This window comes from Cyprinus carpio, chromosome B4 (genome assembly GCF_018340385.1).
Source record: "Cyprinus carpio isolate SPL01 chromosome B4, ASM1834038v1, whole genome shotgun sequence".
NCBI lineage: Eukaryota > Metazoa > Chordata > Actinopteri > Cypriniformes > Cyprinidae > Cyprinus > Cyprinus carpio.
In genome coordinates, this window is record NC_056600.1 from 4,245,141 (window position 1) to 4,263,353 (window position 18,213).

Below are 18,213 nucleotides of genomic sequence, written 5' to 3' on the forward strand. Positions count from 1 at the left end.
GCCATTTTGACAGCCCTAGTGCCAACACATTGCACTGTTGTGCTACGGGCGTCCCGAGTTCGAATCCCGGCTCAAGGACCTTTCACGATCACACCCCCCTCTCTCTCCCACTTTGCTTTCTGTCTCCTCTACACTGGCCTATCATAATAAAGTCAAAAACACCAATCATAAATCTCTAAAAACATAGAAAAAAACACTTTCAAGGGGATAACTATCACTTATTATGGTCACTTCAACTCACAGACATGAAAAACAACCCACGGCAACAGTGCTAAAAAAAATCCAGCGGAAAAAACGGGGGCTTGGTAACATTGTTTACGAGCATAGACAACACACTACATCTGTGAATTGGTGGGCCGGGCTAAATAGGCATCATTGATCTTTTCTGCGGAGGCGATGTTTAGCCACACTATTACATCATAAAGTGGCACACTGATTCCACAAGCTGTTGTTTTGGCAGAATGGCTTCAATATAATCTGTTTTTAGACTAATGACAAAGTTTTGGGTTTTGAAACTTACAGTATGATTTTATAGTACAATGACCTCTTCTTATATGTCAAAAGATGAAAGGAATTTTGGTTTCTCGGTTCATGACCACTTTTTGCTCTCTTTGTGTTTGTACAGACAGTGTGGGTCTTTTTCAAGGGCTGTCTTTGCGTAAATATTAGTTTGAGTAGATCTGTCTGTGAAACTGGCATGGGATGATGGCTAATGGAAGAATGACAGACAGAGGAAGTGATCACATGATACTGACTCATGCAAGTCCCTTGCTGGGACACAAGCACACACACATTGTGTCTAAGAACAGTCTTTGCTGATTTCATACCATATGAGGCAGAGGCTCTCTTTGCATGCAGGGAATTATGGGAACTTCCTGGCCAAGCAGACTGGTTAACAGATTGGTCTGGATCATTTTGATACTGGCACAAGGTAGACGGCCGTCTCCTGTTGTGTGTGTTTGTAGTGTGTCCCCGCTTTAGCTTCACAATGATTAGTCCTTATATGTGCAACAGCAAGAAGCTTTAGCCCAGATGTCAAAACCTTCAGTCCAGCAAGGCCTCGTTATTTTCTCTTGAATTCGTTTACTCTTGGGCTGAAGCTATTTGTGGTCGTTCTGCTCCACAGGAAAGCCATCTCACGGTCGGGGCTCCAGCATTTGGGTCCGTCCCACAGTCCATTCCCTGCCCTGAGCAATGGACCGGCCAAGGAGCTTCGCAGCACAGTGGACTGGAGCGTAAGTGTTCTTCATCTGTCTTTCACTCTGATTGTCTATCCAACTGTATGTCTTATCAGCTTTGCCATAAAAAAATGACTCTGGTAGTTCTATGATGGTATCATATGGTACTTTGATATAGACAGGAATCCTTTTGATTTGAGCCTAGCAACCACACAAAACACCCTAGCAACCACCTAACCACTCCCCAGAACCAGTGTTATTTTAGTATTATTTATATATTATTATAGTTTACTTATATGGTATTATTATTATAGCAGTTTATAATAATAAAAATATATTTTTTTTATAATAGTTATTGTTATAAAATAATATATAATATATTATATGCGGATATTATATGCACTTGATGAATATTTTTGGTTTGTTTCCCTGAAAGAGCAAAATTGTCATTTTGTGAACATTTAAGAGTGCATTAGCATGGAGGATTAACTTCAAAGCTGACAGTGCCCTGAAGTTGTTACATTTGTAAGCCAGCCGTATACGTTACTTTTCTGAGTGTCATTTATGTACACTGCCAATAAATGTGACAACTTTAGAGCACTTTAGCTTTGAAGAGAGAGTCCTTTACAGTCCAAAGTAAGAAAGAAATTACATTAATTTATAGGAATAACAAGTTTTATATTGGTTACTTTCTAAAATGAGATATATGCGATCCTCCAAAGGAAATGAAACACAAACATGGATTAAAAGCCACAAAAGCTTTCATTTGATCTCATTATTTAGGGGGAAGTCATGGCCTGATGGTTAGGGAGTTTGACTCCTAACCCTAAGGTTGTGTGTTTGAGTCTCGGGCCGGAAATACCACGACTGAGGTGTCCTTGAGCAAGGCACCGAACCCCCAACTGCTACCCGGGCGCCGCAGCATAAATGGCTGCCCACTGCTCCGGGTGTGTGTTCACTGTGTGTGTGTTAACAGTGTGTGTGTGCACTATGGATGGGTTAAATGCAGAGCACGAATTCTGAGTATGGGTCACCATATTTGGCTGTATGTCACGTCACTTTTTCACTTTATTTGCAGGAGAATGCAGTGAACGGTGACCACCTGTGGCTGGAGACGAATTGCTCCGGCGATCTCTGCTACCTGGGCGAGGAGACGTGCGTGGTCAAGATTGCAGTGAGTATAACGTGGTTAAACGGGTTAAAACGGACGAGACGGTTGCTATATTTGCAGGGAGAGCTGAAGGCAGAGAAGAGAGTGTCATTAGAGCGTTTTAGCAGTGACATTTTCTTTCATGAGATAATGTGAGGCTGGTGTGTGTTGAAAGGAAGAGGCAGCTATTAGTCTGAGAATGTACAGCAGGTAAAAGGATTTTGTTAGGCTTTTGTTAAAGCGCGGCGCCACGCTCTGATGTTTTCAAGAGCCGTGGCAACTCTATTATTGCCACTTCAAGCAGTTGGCAAAATCCTTCCTTGCCTCAGAGGAAGCTTTTTACCGCTGAAGATGAGAGCATATTCCTTTTACAATAAGATGGATCGTAGATGCGTGCATTTGCTCTGTGACAAATTGCTGTGTGTTTTGTGCTGTTCGGTTCTCTTTAAGAAGTCGGCTCCCCGTAGGAAGTGTGCAGCCTGTAAGATCGTGGTCCACACGGCGTGCATCGAGGAGCTGGACAAGGTGAGCGGAGGCAGAAATATCTCTGTAATTCTCATGCACGTCATCAGTATGCCCTCCACAGATGAACGCTGACGTTTGTCTCTTCAAGCAGACATCAGGAGGATCATGACATGGGATGAGAGGGTATAATCTAGGCATTGCAGTTATGGTTTTAGGATCAGGAGTTGTTGGTTCCTGCTGTTGCAGTGTTCAGATATATTTGTCAGTGCAATTGCACGAATAGATTTGAAAGGATGACAGTATATAGCACAATATATATTGCCTTGCTGGAAATGTAATGAATAATTTACATTATTGGATTGGATTTTTGGATTGATTTCATTTATTTAATTGTATATTAGAAATGACTTACAGTTTTTTAATATTTCAATATATATATATTATTTTTTTCAGTATTCTGTTAATATAATATAATAATAATAATAATAATAATAATAATAATTATAATAATATATTAAAACGTATTCATATAAATAGTAATGTTATATAATATAATTATAGTAGAATATTTCAATATATTATGCTGGATATTTAATGAAAAAATTATTTATATTTTACTAACTATGTGGTAATGTCTGTTTTTGGATAATTTATTGAATTAAATATATTAGAAATTATTTCGAATTATTTAATACTGTAGAGATCATTATTTTAAAATATTTTTTAGTTTTTAAACATATAATTGTAATATTGTGCAAATATTTCACATTGTAAACATTATATATTACATTATATATTAATTGTTATATATAATGCATGAATATAAATTATAATATAATATAATAGTTATTTATCAGTGCAATTGCATGAATAAACAACAAAAATGAGTATCAAACTAACTATGTATAATAAAATGTATATTTTCTTGCTAGAAATGTAATGGAAAAAATGGTTTATATTTTAATAACAATATGGTTAAATCTGTTTTTGGATTATATAAATATTAGAAATTATTTAGAATTATTTGATAGTTCAGAAATTATTGTTTTTTTAATTTTTAAAACAATTAACATATTGTAGTAATAAGTGTGTGTCTGTATTTCACATTTATTTTGATATTGCATGATATAATACAATTGCATGATATAATACAATATAATATACAATATAATATAATACAACTCATTGTATTATAATTCTACTTTCATTGTCTCCCACACAGATCAACTTCCGCTGCAAACCCACCTTCAGAGAGGGCGGCTCTCGATGCCTTAGAGATGTGAGTCCACCTCATCGCCACACGACTTTACATAATGCTGAAGTTTATCGTATACTCATTGTACTCCATGTGCTATGGCAGAATGAACCCTTGTTGGCACGTTTACATGTGACCCGTTGTGTCTGTTTGCGACAGCAGAACATTTTGAGACATCACTGGGTCCATCGCCGGCGACAAGAGGGGAAGTGTCGTCAGTGCGGAAAAGTATGTCACGCCTTCAGAGTTTATTGAAGAACTCATATGCAAAGGTATAGTGTGTTTATGCCATCTTTCACATTCATTGCAGAGTTTCCCGCAGAAGTTCTTCCACAGCAAGGAGATTGTGGCCATCAGCTGCTCCTGGTGCAAGCAGGCAGTGAGTGTCACGTCAGCGATTAACTCACTGGTTCATTTAACGCAGATTTGTTTCATCTCTTTCTCTGTTTATCTCTCTGTCCATCAGTTTCATAACAAGGTCACGTGCTTCATGCTGCATCAGATCGAGGAGCCCTGTTCTCTAGGAGCTCATGCCGGGGTCATCGTACCCCCTTCCTGGATCATCAAAGTCAGGAAACCGCAGGTACGTTCACCTCAGAGTTTTATCAGTACCTATGAGAAGACCTGAGCCTGAGGTTTATGTAATGTCCTGCAGGAGATGCTAATGCAAGGTGACACCAGACTGTGTTTTGAAGCTAGGCTGTATGATCTTGTCTTCTGCACTCAGTTATGCTAAATACGCTTTGACGCTGCAAGATTTGATATCAGTAACAGTGTGTTTCATAAAATTTGTCTACGGAGCTTCTTTCATTGTTTCATACACTGCAAAAATGACTTCTTACTCAGTATTTTTGTCTTGTTTTCCAGTACAAATATCTAAACATTCGGAAATTAAGAAACATTTACATGAGAAGCAGAATGACTTAAAGTCTGCCAATGGGGTGAAAAAGTAATAAATAAAATTCAAATTTCTTTTTCTTACCACTTTGGCAGATATTTTTCTTATTGTTAGCAAAAATTTACTTCAGTTTGATAATATTTTAAGAAAGCAAACATATCTTGTGCAATTTTGCTTCTCATGTAAGTGTGTCTTGATTTAAGAATGTTTAGATATTTGGATTGGAAAATATGGAAGATTGTTTCCACCATGGGATGAAAAAATAAAGCTAACTGCAACATTTTTCTCACAATTCTCACAATGAGTTTATATCTCAGAATTTTCTTTTTTATTGCAGTACTGAGATTCTGGCAATGCTTGTAAAATATAAATTCAGAATTGCAAGATGCAAACTTAAAATTGCAAGGGTGAAAAAGTCGGAATTGTGAGATAAAAGATCACAGTCACCTTTTTCTATTGCTGAATTGCAAGATACAAAATACGGAATTCTGACAAAAGACAGAATTACTTGATATAAACTTTGGATTGTGAGAAATAAACAAAAAAATTACAACAGAAAAAAATCATCATTTTAAATTCTTGCAATTATAAAAAAAATTTGAGATGGAAAAAGTTGCAATTTTGATGGAAAAAAAGTGTAATTGCTTAGGAAATCAGGACAAAAATACTGAGTAAAAAATAAATAAATATATATATATTATATATATATATATATATATATATATATATATATTATATATATATATATATATATATATATTATATATATATATATATATTTGCAATGTAAATTTATAACATCACAGTTTATCTGTTGCCTTGAAAGCCAGAACTGAATTCAAAAACTGACCCATCATATCAACAGTCATAGCAGATATTTAGACCACACCCACTGATGACACGCTCAGCTATGATTGGTGGATTTATGCATCGATGGGGCAGGTTTTTGCTGCTTTCAATTCAGGAGTTGCTCAAAGGGAAGTTGCTTGCTTGTATTCAGTGTTTTTGGAATAGTTCAACCATGGAAAATCTTTTTATTATTTTCTCATCTTCATGTCATTCTGAACCCATATGACTTTTTATTCTCCAGTATAAAACATGTTTTGCAGTATGTTTACACTGCTCTTTTCCTTACGGTGAGTTAATTTGGGTCTTTTCCTCATTGTACGACTTCAGAAGACTTTAAGTATCATGTCCTGTGAACTATTTTTAAGATTGTTTTGTCCTTTTTGGTGTTGGACAGCTGTCAGCGTTTGCTTTAGTTGGTAAAAAAGAACAGTATTTGCATCAGGTGTCTTCATCAACAGGTTCAGAGCAACATGAGGGTGAACAAGTGATGAAAAGTTTTCCTTTTTGGGTGAACTTTTCCTTAATTTGAAAAAGAAACATTTCTAGCCCTAACTAAACTTAGTCCTGCTGGAGTTAGTTTTGTTATGTTTTGGCTCAGTTGGCGTCTCTCTCCTGTGTCCCAGAGCTCATTTAAAAACTCCACTCGAAGGAAAAAACGGACGTCGTTCAAAAGAAGAGCCAGCAAAAAGGGGACCGATGTGAGTAGATCTGATTCCTGTCCCTCCTTTTAAACGATGCCACAGTGTTTTCTGAGGGCTTTCTTCCCTTAACTCCTGCTCAGTGATCATCTGTTCTCACATCTCACTGCAGTGGTGTGTGTGTGTGTGTGTCTGTATTTGTGTTTAAGTGTGCATTTATTGAAGTATAATGGATTGACTTCTGCAGGAATGGAAATGGCGTCCGTTCATGCTGAAGCCGCTGCCCTCACCGCTGATGAAACCAGTGCTGGTGTTCGTCAACCCCAAGAGCGGCGGAAACCAGGTGATCTTCTGTATAAAGACACTAATGGAGGAATAATGAACAGTCATCATAGAACAATAAACCCTGAAAGGGTCCTTATGACCAAACGACTGTACATTAAACTGCTTAATATGCGACTACTTGGCATAAATATTTCATAAAAAACTAAATGGATACATTACATAAACAATTTCAGATGAAATCAATAATTCATTTCCATTTATTTTATTGTGTGGGAAGAGAGTTAAACAAGCGATCTGTTTGTCTATCAGTCTGTTGGCCTTATTCTATCCATCCATCCATCCATCCATCTGTGGTTCTGTCTGTGTGTCTATCCAACCATCTGCCTGTCTATCTGTCTTCCAATTTCTTTCTAAAATTCTGTTTGTCAGTCAATATATCTACCATTCTGACGTTCTGTCTGTTTTATCACTCTGTCTGACGTTCTCTCTCTCATTCTGTCTAATGTTCTCTGTCATTCTGTCTATCTGTCCATTCTGTTCTATCTATGATCTATTCTATCTATCTATCTCTATCTATCTATCTATCATCTATCTATCTATTATTATCTATATCTATCTATGGATTCTATCTATCACGGTGTTGTTCTGTCTGTCTATGACTGTCTGTTCTAGCTGTCTGTTGTTCTATCAATACAACAAACCATCATTCAATCCTACACACCATCCATCTATCTTTTTATCTATGACTCTTTTGTTCTTTTTGTCTGTCGTTCTATCACTGTAATCTCCTGTCTGTCATTTTGCCTGTCACTCTCTCTGTCTGTCTGTCTGTCGTTCTGTCACTGTCACTCTGTCTGTTGTTCTCTCTCTGTCGTTCTATCTATCTGTCTGTTGCTCTGTCTGTTGGTCGTTCTATCTATCACTGTGTTGTCTGTCTGTTGATCTGTCTATGACTGTCTGTTATTCTATCTGTCTGTCATTGCATCACTCAGTCATTCTATCATTCTGTCATTCTATCTGTCTGTCGTTCTATCAGTCATTCTGTCTGCTCTGATTCATTCTGTCTGTCTGTCGTTCAATGACTTGTTCTATTTGTCTGTCGTTCTGTCACTGCCATTCTATCTTTCACTGTCTATCATTCTGTCTGTCTGTTGCTGTATGACTGTTATTCTATCTTTCTGTTGTTATATCTGTGATTGTCCTTCAGTCTGATATACCATTGTCTATCACTCTCTGTTGTTCTGTCTGTCTGTTGTTATCTCTGTATCTGTCTGTCGTTCTGTCACTGTATGTCTGTTGTTGTATCACTCAGTCGTTCTATCACTGTCTGTCATTCTGTCTGTCTGTTGTTCTATATATGACTCTGTCTGTTGTTCTGTCAATCACTCTGTCCATCATTCTATCTGTCTGTCATCCTATGACTGCCATTCTGTCTGTCGTTCTGTCTATAACTGTTTTTCTGTCTGTCATTCTGTCATGCTTTTGTTCTGTCTTTCTGTTGTCTATCACTCTGTCTGTTGTTCTTTGTTCTGTCTGTCTGTCGTCAATCACTCTCTCGTTCTATCACTCTGTTTAGCTGTTTATCATTCTTGTTCAATTTGTCTATATCTATCTATCTAATCTGTCTGTCGTTCGTTCTGTCTATCATTCTATCTGTCATTCTGTCTTTCTATCTAACGTTTTCTTGTTCTATCTATCTGTTATTCTCTCTGAATGTCCTTCTGTCACTCTATCTGTCCTTCTGTATGTGTATCGTTGCGTCTGTCTGATCTTCTGTCTGTGGTTCTCAGGGGACGAAGCTGCTGCAGATGTTCATGTGGATCCTGAACCCTCGGCAGGTGTTTGATTTGTCTCAGGGAGGGCCCAGAGAAGCGTGAGTCTCTCAATTTCAGCGCTCTCTTTCATTGCATTTCAGATCATCTCTCCCTCCCTTAATGCGCTTTAACCCACCATTTCTTTGTCCTGACCACATTAATTATGTAGTCGTTGGATCTCAGCAGTGCTGTGCTCTGTGAGGAAGTACAGTGTTCTAGAAGCTTCTCTCCCCGCTGCCCACCGCCTCAGTTCGCCTCAGTAATTGAGCCGTGAGGCAGCAAAGCACAGGCGATGGGCTCTGATGGGCTCTACCGCTGACAGAGAGTATTAAGATGGGAGGGCAGACACAGCTGGGCGGCTCGGGGGCTTTTCTTCAGAGCTGTCTGACAGAGCTGTGATTAAACTGCCTCTATTAAAACAGAAAACCAACACACACACATGCAGTGGCCCCAATAACAGTTAATCCACACTTAAAAATGTCATTGCATTAGAAAGAAAAAATGAAAATATGAAATGAAGTGTCATTTATTTCAAAGAAAACTATTTATCTATATTTAAACTATATATCATACCAAATGGTTCCCAAATTAATGGTTTTATCAGGTTTTACATGATGAATGAACACTGAAAATGAAGACAAAATTGGTAACACTTTACAATAAGGTTCCATTTGTTAACTAAATTTATGCATTGACTAACATTAACTTAAAATGAGCACTACATGTGTTACAGTATTTGTTCATCTTTGTTAAAGTTGGTTAATAAAAATACAGCTGTGCATTGTTGGTTCATGTTAGCTCAGGTACATAACATAAGTATATAAAACTTTTGATTTTAATAATGTATTAGTATATATTGGAATCAACATTAACTAAGATTCATAAATGCTTTAGAAGTATTTTTATTGGTTGTTTGTTAGCTAATGTAGTTAACTGATGTTAACAAATGGAACCTAATTGTAAAGTGTTACCACAAAATGCTTTAGAAAACACGTCTAAAGCATTTATTAATCTTAATTTCAAAATTTACTAATACATTTTAAGATGCATCTGTCAATATTATTTGAAAAACCTGAGCTAACATGAACTAACAATGAACAGTTGTAGTTTTTATTAACTAATGTTAACAAAGATTAATAAATACTGTAACAAATGTTACAAACATTTTACTAATGTTAAATATATTGCATTTACCAATCTAGGTTAATTATTAAATATATTGTTGTTCATTATTCCTGTTCTTTCATAATACATGCTTACACATGATGAAATGTTAAATGTGCTGGTATATAAATAGAAATGAATGTTAATAAATGCTCTAAAAGTGTTGTGTATTGTTAGTTCATGATGCCTAATCCATTAACTAACGATAAAAAATTAAACTTTATTGTAAAGTGTTACCAATATCAGTGCAAAATTGCTCTGAAATGTGAATTTAGCTGTGATAAAATGATACTTGTTTTGATATTGTTATATAATTAGTAACAATAACAAAGAATGAATGTCAGTGTAATTCATGCTTTTAAATGTGCCTTAAGTGTCCAACCACTGTTCAGGGTCTTTAAACAGCTCTTATGTTTGGATTTCTTATGCTTAATGGAGTGTTCTGTTAATTAGCATGCTAATTGCTTGCAAATGCATCAGTAACGCACATCACTGTTGTTTCCCTCGGTCCGTCAGGCTGGAATTATACAGGAAAGTGCCAAATCTTCGCATCCTTGCCTGTGGAGGAGATGGAACGGTAAGCTGCAATGCATGTTGGGGTGATCAGGGCTGAAGTTTAGAGATTTTGGACGCACCCCCCTCTGGTGACAAATGTGTGGAACGACAACGAACGCGCAGTGACAAAACACTGTAATTAGCTAATGGTGGCTCTGTGCTTTGCAGTGTCACGCTTTCTTGTGGTTCATTTCTAGATCTATGTGAGATAAAACTTGGATTTCCTGAGCGCTTTTGTCATTTCTGACCCCGGGTTTGAGTGGTTTGTCCTCTTTTGACTAGGTGGGCTGGATTCTCTCGGCCTTAGATGAACTACAGATGAACCCACAACCTCCTGTAGCTGTGCTTCCTCTTGGTACAGGAAATGACCTGGCCAGGACACTGAACTGGGGAGGGGTGAGTCAACTCATCTTAAAGCATCTATACATTAAATGATAAATAAATAATTGTATAGCCCAGACATCTGCATTAGTTTGATATGATCTTTGTGCTGTGAGGCACTTTATAGTAAAAATGTCTAAATGATGTCTAAATATTTTTTAAATGCGTCTTATTTTTTTTTTTTTAAAGATATGTCTAACTATTTTTTTTTTTAAATATGTCTTGGCATTTTTTTTAAAGATGTCTAATTTTTTAAAGGTATATATGTATGTATGTATATATATTTAATAAATCTTTTTTTTTTAAATGTCTAAATACAAAAGAAGTTTAATAGCTACAAGAAATTTCTTTATATATTTTTTTAAAATGTCTGAAATGTTATCTAATTTAAAATAAAAAACTTAATTTGTTTTAAATGTCTAAATATCTATGAAAATGTCTTTATGCTTTTTAAAAACTGTCTTAGATATTTTCAAAGATGTCTAAATATTTTTAAAAATGTCTTATTATATTTTTTAAATAAAATATTGCAAATATTTTTTAAAAGTCTTAATATTTAAAAAATATTTTTAAAAATATATATTTAGTAAAATATATGCCTAAATATTAATCTTATGTTTATGTCTAAATATTTTTCTAAATATATTTTTTTAAATGCTATAAAAAAAAAAATATAAAAAAGTCAAAAATTATAACAAAAAGATTAATTCAGATTTTAAAAAAGAAAATTTTTAATTGAAAAAGGATTAAGCTGTTTATGTTTATAAAAGTCTCAATATTAAAAAAAGTCTTAATATCTTTTAAAAATGGATTAAAATATTTTAAAAATTTTAATATTTAATGTTTTAATAAAAAATTTCCAACCCTAAAAAAAAAATATATATATAAAAAATAAGTTATTTGAAAAAAAAAAATTCATATTAAAATCTGAATATGTCACATTTGCTGCAGAATTATGATGTGGCTGCTGTGATTGGCTGAGAGGCTGTCAGTGTCACTGATAAATGCCGCTCATTATTTTCCATTATACTCATGTGTGTCTGGAGAAACACTGGCCTTGGAATCCCAAATAGTCTCCCAGGTTTTTTCCCCATGCCTCAATCTAAAGTCTATTATTAGACATGAAGCGGGTGTAATGATCATTTGAACTGATGCTCTCATCATTGCGATAGATGTCAAGTACAGTGTTTATGGCAGGACTAAACCGCTCTTACAGACAGTAGCTGTGATGTTTCAGGGTTACACGGACGAGCCGGTGTCGAAGGTGTTGTGTCACGTGGAGGACGGGACGGTGGTGCAGCTGGACCGCTGGAATCTGCAGGTGGAGCGATCGGCCGTTCAGCCGGAGGAGGGAACGCAGAAGGTGATGGCTGTGTTCAAGCTGACAGACGCAGACATTAGGTTGTGTTTATACGCTGCTGATATGTTTGTGTGTCTGTTCTCAGCTTCCTCTAAACGTGTTCAATAACTACTTCAGCCTCGGCTTTGATGCCCACGTCACCCTGGAGTTCCACGAGTCCAGAGGTGTGTGACGCTCGTCCTGCTGGAGACTGTAGCTTACACTACATATATGAGGCATTTAATACCTGTCAGTGACAGTTTAAATGCCCTGAACACATTCTTTAGTCTTTTAATAGTTTTGATATTCTTTAAATATATTTTTAAAAATGTGTACGTATTTTAGATCTAAATAAAAAAAATAGATACATCCACATCTAAATAAAAGTGTTAATATTTTAGTCTTAATGCCTTCAGATTTTAGTTAGTTTCTTATTATTTTTTTTTATTATTTAAAAATACATCTTAATATTTAAAAGAATGTCTTTATATTTTAATAGTTATAACAACTTCATACTTTTTATGACACATAAATGTTAAAAAAGTCTTAATATTTTAGCCTTAATGCTTTCAGATTTTAGTAAATATTTTTAAAAATACATCTTAATATTATATAAAAATACGTCTTAATATTTTTTTTTAATTATAGTAATATTTTGACACATCTAAATATTTAAAAAAATGTCTGAATATTTTAGTAAAAAAAATAATCTTAATATTATTTCAACTTGTCTTAATATTATATACAAAAAATCAATCTGTCTTAACCATTTTCTGATGCATTTCAATCTTCTTCTTAAAAATTAAAAAAAAAAAAAAAAAAAAAAACATTGATATTTTTTAATTGTCTTGATGTTTTAAAAACATGTCTCAATATTTTAGTCTTAATGTCTGTTTTTTTTAATCTAAATATTATTTTAAAATATCTTTAAAGTCCTATATAAATATTTTTTAATCCATTTCCCACCATTAGAATCAAGCAGGCTGATTTGGGATTAAAAAGTAAAATAATTCTGTTTTCTTTCATTTAATTATCTAACATTTGCTGTATTCAGTAATGTAACCTGGATTTGCCATTTATTAATTAATATTAAGGTTTTATTTAAATTTGAATATGTAATTTATGTTGTTGTTTAATTTTTTAATTAAATTATATTACTTGAACTGCAATGCATAGATTAAATGTTTAATGTGGATAGCGAAAATTATAATTTAAATGTAGTTTACTTTTTAATGCATTACAATTATAGCGTATATATTTAAATATTAATTTTTTTTTTTTTGCTGTTCATTTTCCAAGGGGATGCAATTTTTTTGTATGTAAAATATATTTATGAGTTCAAGTTCTGTTCACATTATCGTTCATTAGAGACTTTTTCTGAATACTGAATAGATGTTGATTTGTAAAGTAAATGTGGGCGGAGCTATGTTAATCATTATACTATAAGGGATATGACATCATGAACCATGAAACTGTATATTGATATGTGGCACATTGAATGCTTTCAGTTCATAGTTTTCTATGATTTGACATTTAATAAATTTGGTCTTTAATAAAACGTCTTTATGTATCCGTTGTTTCTCTTTCTCTGAGTCATAATCATGTGTCGTTGTGCTCCTTCACAGAAGCGAATCCCGAGAAATTCAACAGTCGCTTCCGTAACAAGATGTTCTATGCAGGGGTAGGCTGCGTTCACGTCTGTCTGACAGACTGAGTGAGTGTGTGTTTCAGTGTGTGTGTGACTTGTACTTGTGTCCCCTCAGGCGGCTTTCTCTGACTTCCTCCAGCGGAGCTCCAGGGACCTGTCCAAGCACGTCAGGGTGGTGGTGAGTCTGAAACTCCCATGAAAGCGTCCGCTCATGCTAACTTTACCATTGTTCACCTGATGTTCTTCTTTGTAATTATAGTCCTTCTTTATTGGCAGTGTGACGGTACGGATCTCACACCCAAGATCCAGGAGCTGAAGTTTCAGTGCATCGTCTTCTTGAATATTCCCAGGTGTGTGCAAAAATAGGGCTTGATCTCAGGAAAAGGTGCCATTTATGTCTGTTGTATTTTTTTTAATATTAAATATTATTCGTAAATATTTACACACATTTTAAACATCTATTTTTTATATTGTGTCTTGTTTTTTGTTGAACATTTTCAATAGCAATCTTCATATTTTTAAAAATAAAATATATTTGTTTAAATATTTTTAATAATATCTCTTTTTTTTAAAGACACTTAATATTTTTACAAAATGCTTCTAAATATTAGTAAAAATATTTGGATAATAAAAAATATTGAAGTATGTTATATAAAAGTATTATTTATTCATATTAAATATTTTTAATAATTAGACATTTTAAATGTTTAGATATATTAAAATGTATAGTTTTCATATTTAAAAAGAAATGTACAAGACAAATCTAAATAATTAAAAGTATAATTATATTACTTGAACTGGATGGATGAGATGAATATGTTAATGAGGATAGCAAAATGATCATTTAGATGAAGTTTACCTTTAAATGCATTACACAAACAATACATTTCAACTTTAGATTGCATAGATATATTCTGTGTTAAATATACAAATAAAAAAAATATGACAGTTCTCTTTGAAAACATGTTTTTCTGTCAAGCCTGGTACATTGGAAATGTATTTGGGTTGAAGGTCAGTACGAAACCGCTAATAATGACTTTAGCAAACACATTATTATTGTACTTAGTGCTAAGAAAAAACCTGTGATATTTTTCATATAAAAGTGTTAAAAACGTTGAGCTTGAAAAGGTGAGTTATAATAAGTGTGACTATAATGAAGTGCTGATGAAGACTGTAAGAGAAACTTCTGACTTGTGTGATGTCACTTTCTCAAATATGATTTCAGAAAGATCAAACTAAAGTTTAAACTGTATAAGAAGGGAAATGTCACAGAATAATAGGGCTGGACGGGGAAAAAAACATTCTGCGTTTTCTCAGAAACTGCATCAAAACTAAATGCACTGAAGCATTGTATTTTATAGCATTTATTTAAAAAAAAGTTATTTTTTTATTAAATGGAAATCCATTTAATTATTTAATTAAATGGAATTATGAAAAATATTAGTTTATATATTTATTTATTTTTAAGTGAACAGAATTTTCAATATTTTTAATTCTTTGAAATATAATAGTAATGAATAAGGTCATGCAAACTGGATGAAAACATTTATTATTTATTAATAATTAGGTTTTTTTAATGAGCAGAATTAGATTTTTTTTTTTCACTTTATTTAAACATTAAAATATAATGGCAATGAACAGCTTCATGCAAACTGAATAAAAACAAACATTTAAAAAAACATACATTTTTATATGTGTATGTATACACACACACATACACACATATGTATATATGTTATGCTATATATATATAATTTTTTTTTTTTTTTATATATATATATATATATATATATATAATTTTTTTTTTTTTTTTTTTTTTTTTTTTTTATAGAGAATTGTATTTAGCTATTCATTTTTAATTTTTTATCTTTTGCTTTATTTAACCCTTTGAAATATAATAGTGATGAAAAGGGTCATGCAAACTAAAACTAAGCTTTTAGTTAATGCTCATTTGTATTACACATTGATCAGAGTTGAATCTTTCAAATAATGTCAAAAAGTTCAATCATTTGATAATGATATCAGTAGTAAGTTATGAGGACTCAAATGGCATATTTCCTGACTGTCTGATGGTTTTATGTTGATTCCAGTTTTGACCTGAAGGATTCGTTCAGCTCAGTAAAGCTTTACACGTGTGATTCATTCTCGTGTTAACCTGCTGTCTGTAGGTACTGTGCAGGTACCATGCCGTGGGGAAACACGGGCGACCACAGAGATTTTGAGCCTCAGAGGCACGACGACGGCTGCATCGAGGTGATCGGCTTCACCATGGCCTCGCTGGTGAGCACTTCAGCTCTTTCTGTGAGTCAGAGAATGAAGTGGACGGCTCATGACTCACATGTGTTTCCCGTCTTCACCTCAGCGGCGCTGCAGGTGGGTGGTCACGGCGAGCGGCTGCATCAGTGCAGAGAGGTGGTCCTCACCACCTTCAAGACGCTGCCGGTGCAGGTGGACGGAGAGCCGTGCCGCCTCACACCCTCCACCCTCCGCATATCTCTGAGGAACCAGGCCAACATGCTGCAGAAGAGCAAGAGACGCACGTCTGTGCCGCTGCTCAACGAGTGAGTCCCTCTGCTGCAAGACACGCTCTTCAATCTGCCCTTTTCTGTTCGTTTTATAGATTTTTATTAGAAAAAGATTTTTATTTTGAGATTAGAAAAAGATGTTTTTGGTTGTTGTTTTACTACATGATATTTGGCAACCTGAACTAATCTCGTCCTGTCATTACAAGCTCAAAATGTAATAATATTATATTTCTATGTTTTTTTTTATATATATATATATATATATATTAGTTATATTATATATATTTATGTTATATATGTTTTTATGGTTTTCTTGTCACAAAAAAGCTCCCCCAGTAGCCATCCACTTTTTGATTTAGCATAAATAAATAAATAATAAAAAAATGACAATATACAATAATAATATACTATGCAAATAAATAAAAAGCAATAATAGATAAAACGTTTGGGGTTGGAAAGATATTTTCTTATTTAACAAAAAAAGGCATTTAATTATTTTAAAAAAATACAATAAAAATATACAGTTTCGTAGAATATATTATTAAAGTTTCAAATAACTCTTCTATCTGAATATAATTTAAAATGTAATTTATTCCTGTGATCAAATCTGAATTTTCAGCATCGTTTCTCCAGTCTTCAGTGTCACATGATCCTTCAGAAATCATTCTAATATACTGATTTGCTGCTCAAGCATTTCTTCTTCTTATTATTATTATTATTATTATTATTTTGAAAACCATTGTGCTGCTTAATATTTTTGTGGAAACAGTAATACTTTTTTTTTGGAATATACCACACATTTAATTTTATGCCGCCACCCAAAAAATACTAATTTTATGCCACCACCCAAAAAAATATCGAAATACATTTTAATTCAAAAATTGAACACAAATTTAAGAGCTGTACATTTGTGTAAACTTTTCATTTTTAATGCAATTTGAATAAGTTACACACAATTCGCACATCACTTCCAGCTGATCTCACAGAATGAGAGATGTTTTAGAGCGTTTCCCCTCAAACACACACACACACACACACAGATGTTAGCGTCTGGACGAGAGTGTGTCACTAACAGTCTAACACTGTGTGTGCTTGACTGGTGAATGTTGTAGTAACAGCACTAATCCACGTCTGCTGGTTCTGCTCTCTGTGCCGCTCTCAGTGGGGTTTTCTTTCTTTTTCTTTTTTTTGTCTCCATCTCTTTTTCTCCTCCTTAATTCCCGGTTGCCCTTCATGTGTCTGTCTGTCACCTCGGTCCCGTCTCTCTCTGTCTCTGTGCTGACTGGCTTGGCTGTGCTGCCTGTGTTCCTGTGTGGCTGCGCTGACGCAGCATTCAGAAAGTGTGCGCAGCCGACCTGCGCCGCCTCTCTGCTCCCCCCGACTCCTTCTCTGTGTAAGTATGCTATCTCTCCTCACACACACACAGAAGCATGTGTGTATCTGTGTGAGTCGAGGGCTCTCACTCATGAGTGTTTTGTGTTTCCACAGCGCATCTTATAGTCAACATGAAATTAAAAACGACCCTGTTTATAGGCTAAATACAGGTTTCTGGTCTTAGTGTACACAAATCAGCCAAATAAAGGCACTGTATGTATAATCAGAATTAAAATAATATAAGTTTAATAAAGAAATTATATATTTTTATTAAATAACATCATTAATTTAATAACATCATTAATGTTATTTTATTAAATAACATCATTAAATTGTTATATATATATATATATATATATATATATATATTATATATAATATATATATAAATATATATATATAAATTACGTATATGTATATATAATATGAATATATGTAATATGTAAGTATTATGAATGTATTTATAATATAATTTTTAAAAATATTTATATATAATTATAATTTACATTATAATTTCATTTATATATAATTATATACATGTATATATATTTTTACAATGATTATTATTGTTGATATCCAATTATGATTTATTATTATTTACATTTTATAATAATACTTTTTATATAATTATAATATTTGTATTAATTTTCATTATAAATATATTATTTATTTTGACTGTAATACTTTACATGTTT

General features: G+C 33.7%; 1 protein-coding gene across 9 annotated transcripts in view; it reads left to right on the plus strand.

Annotated features, from left to right (window-relative positions):
- The window catches only part of dgki (diacylglycerol kinase, iota), a 43,804-nt gene that overhangs the window by 20,396 nt on the left and 5,195 nt on the right, over window positions 1-18,213 (plus strand). The window contains exons 2-21 of one of the 9 annotated variants that reach the window (XR_006154455.1): window positions 1,127-1,235; window positions 2,257-2,352; window positions 2,779-2,853; window positions 4,016-4,072; window positions 4,154-4,276; window positions 4,359-4,427; window positions 4,515-4,631; window positions 6,419-6,493; window positions 6,681-6,776; window positions 8,509-8,591; window positions 10,213-10,273; window positions 10,534-10,647; window positions 11,870-11,995; window positions 12,078-12,156; window positions 13,597-13,652; window positions 13,735-13,797; window positions 13,896-13,969; window positions 15,788-15,899; window positions 15,981-16,180; window positions 17,475-17,537. Coding sequence is in view for 8 of the 9 variants with exons in the window: in XM_042721662.1 (XP_042577596.1) it covers window positions 1,127-1,235; window positions 2,257-2,352; window positions 2,782-2,853; window positions 4,016-4,072; window positions 4,154-4,276; window positions 4,359-4,427; window positions 4,515-4,631; window positions 6,419-6,493; window positions 6,681-6,776; window positions 8,509-8,591; window positions 10,213-10,273; window positions 10,534-10,647; window positions 11,870-11,995; window positions 12,078-12,156; window positions 13,597-13,652; window positions 13,735-13,797; window positions 13,896-13,969; window positions 15,788-15,899; window positions 15,981-16,180; window positions 17,475-17,537 (1,845 nt within the window). In the remaining variant the exon portion in view is untranslated. The remainder of the gene's footprint in view (window positions 1-1,126; window positions 1,236-2,256; window positions 2,353-2,778; window positions 2,854-4,015; window positions 4,073-4,153; window positions 4,277-4,358; window positions 4,428-4,514; window positions 4,632-6,418; window positions 6,494-6,680; window positions 6,777-8,508; window positions 8,592-10,212; window positions 10,274-10,533; window positions 10,648-11,869; window positions 11,996-12,077; window positions 12,157-13,596; window positions 13,653-13,734; window positions 13,798-13,895; window positions 13,970-15,787; window positions 15,900-15,980; window positions 16,181-17,474; window positions 17,538-18,213) is intronic. The other 8 variants (XM_042721663.1, XM_042721664.1, XM_042721662.1 and 5 more) reach the window with 8 other exon arrangements.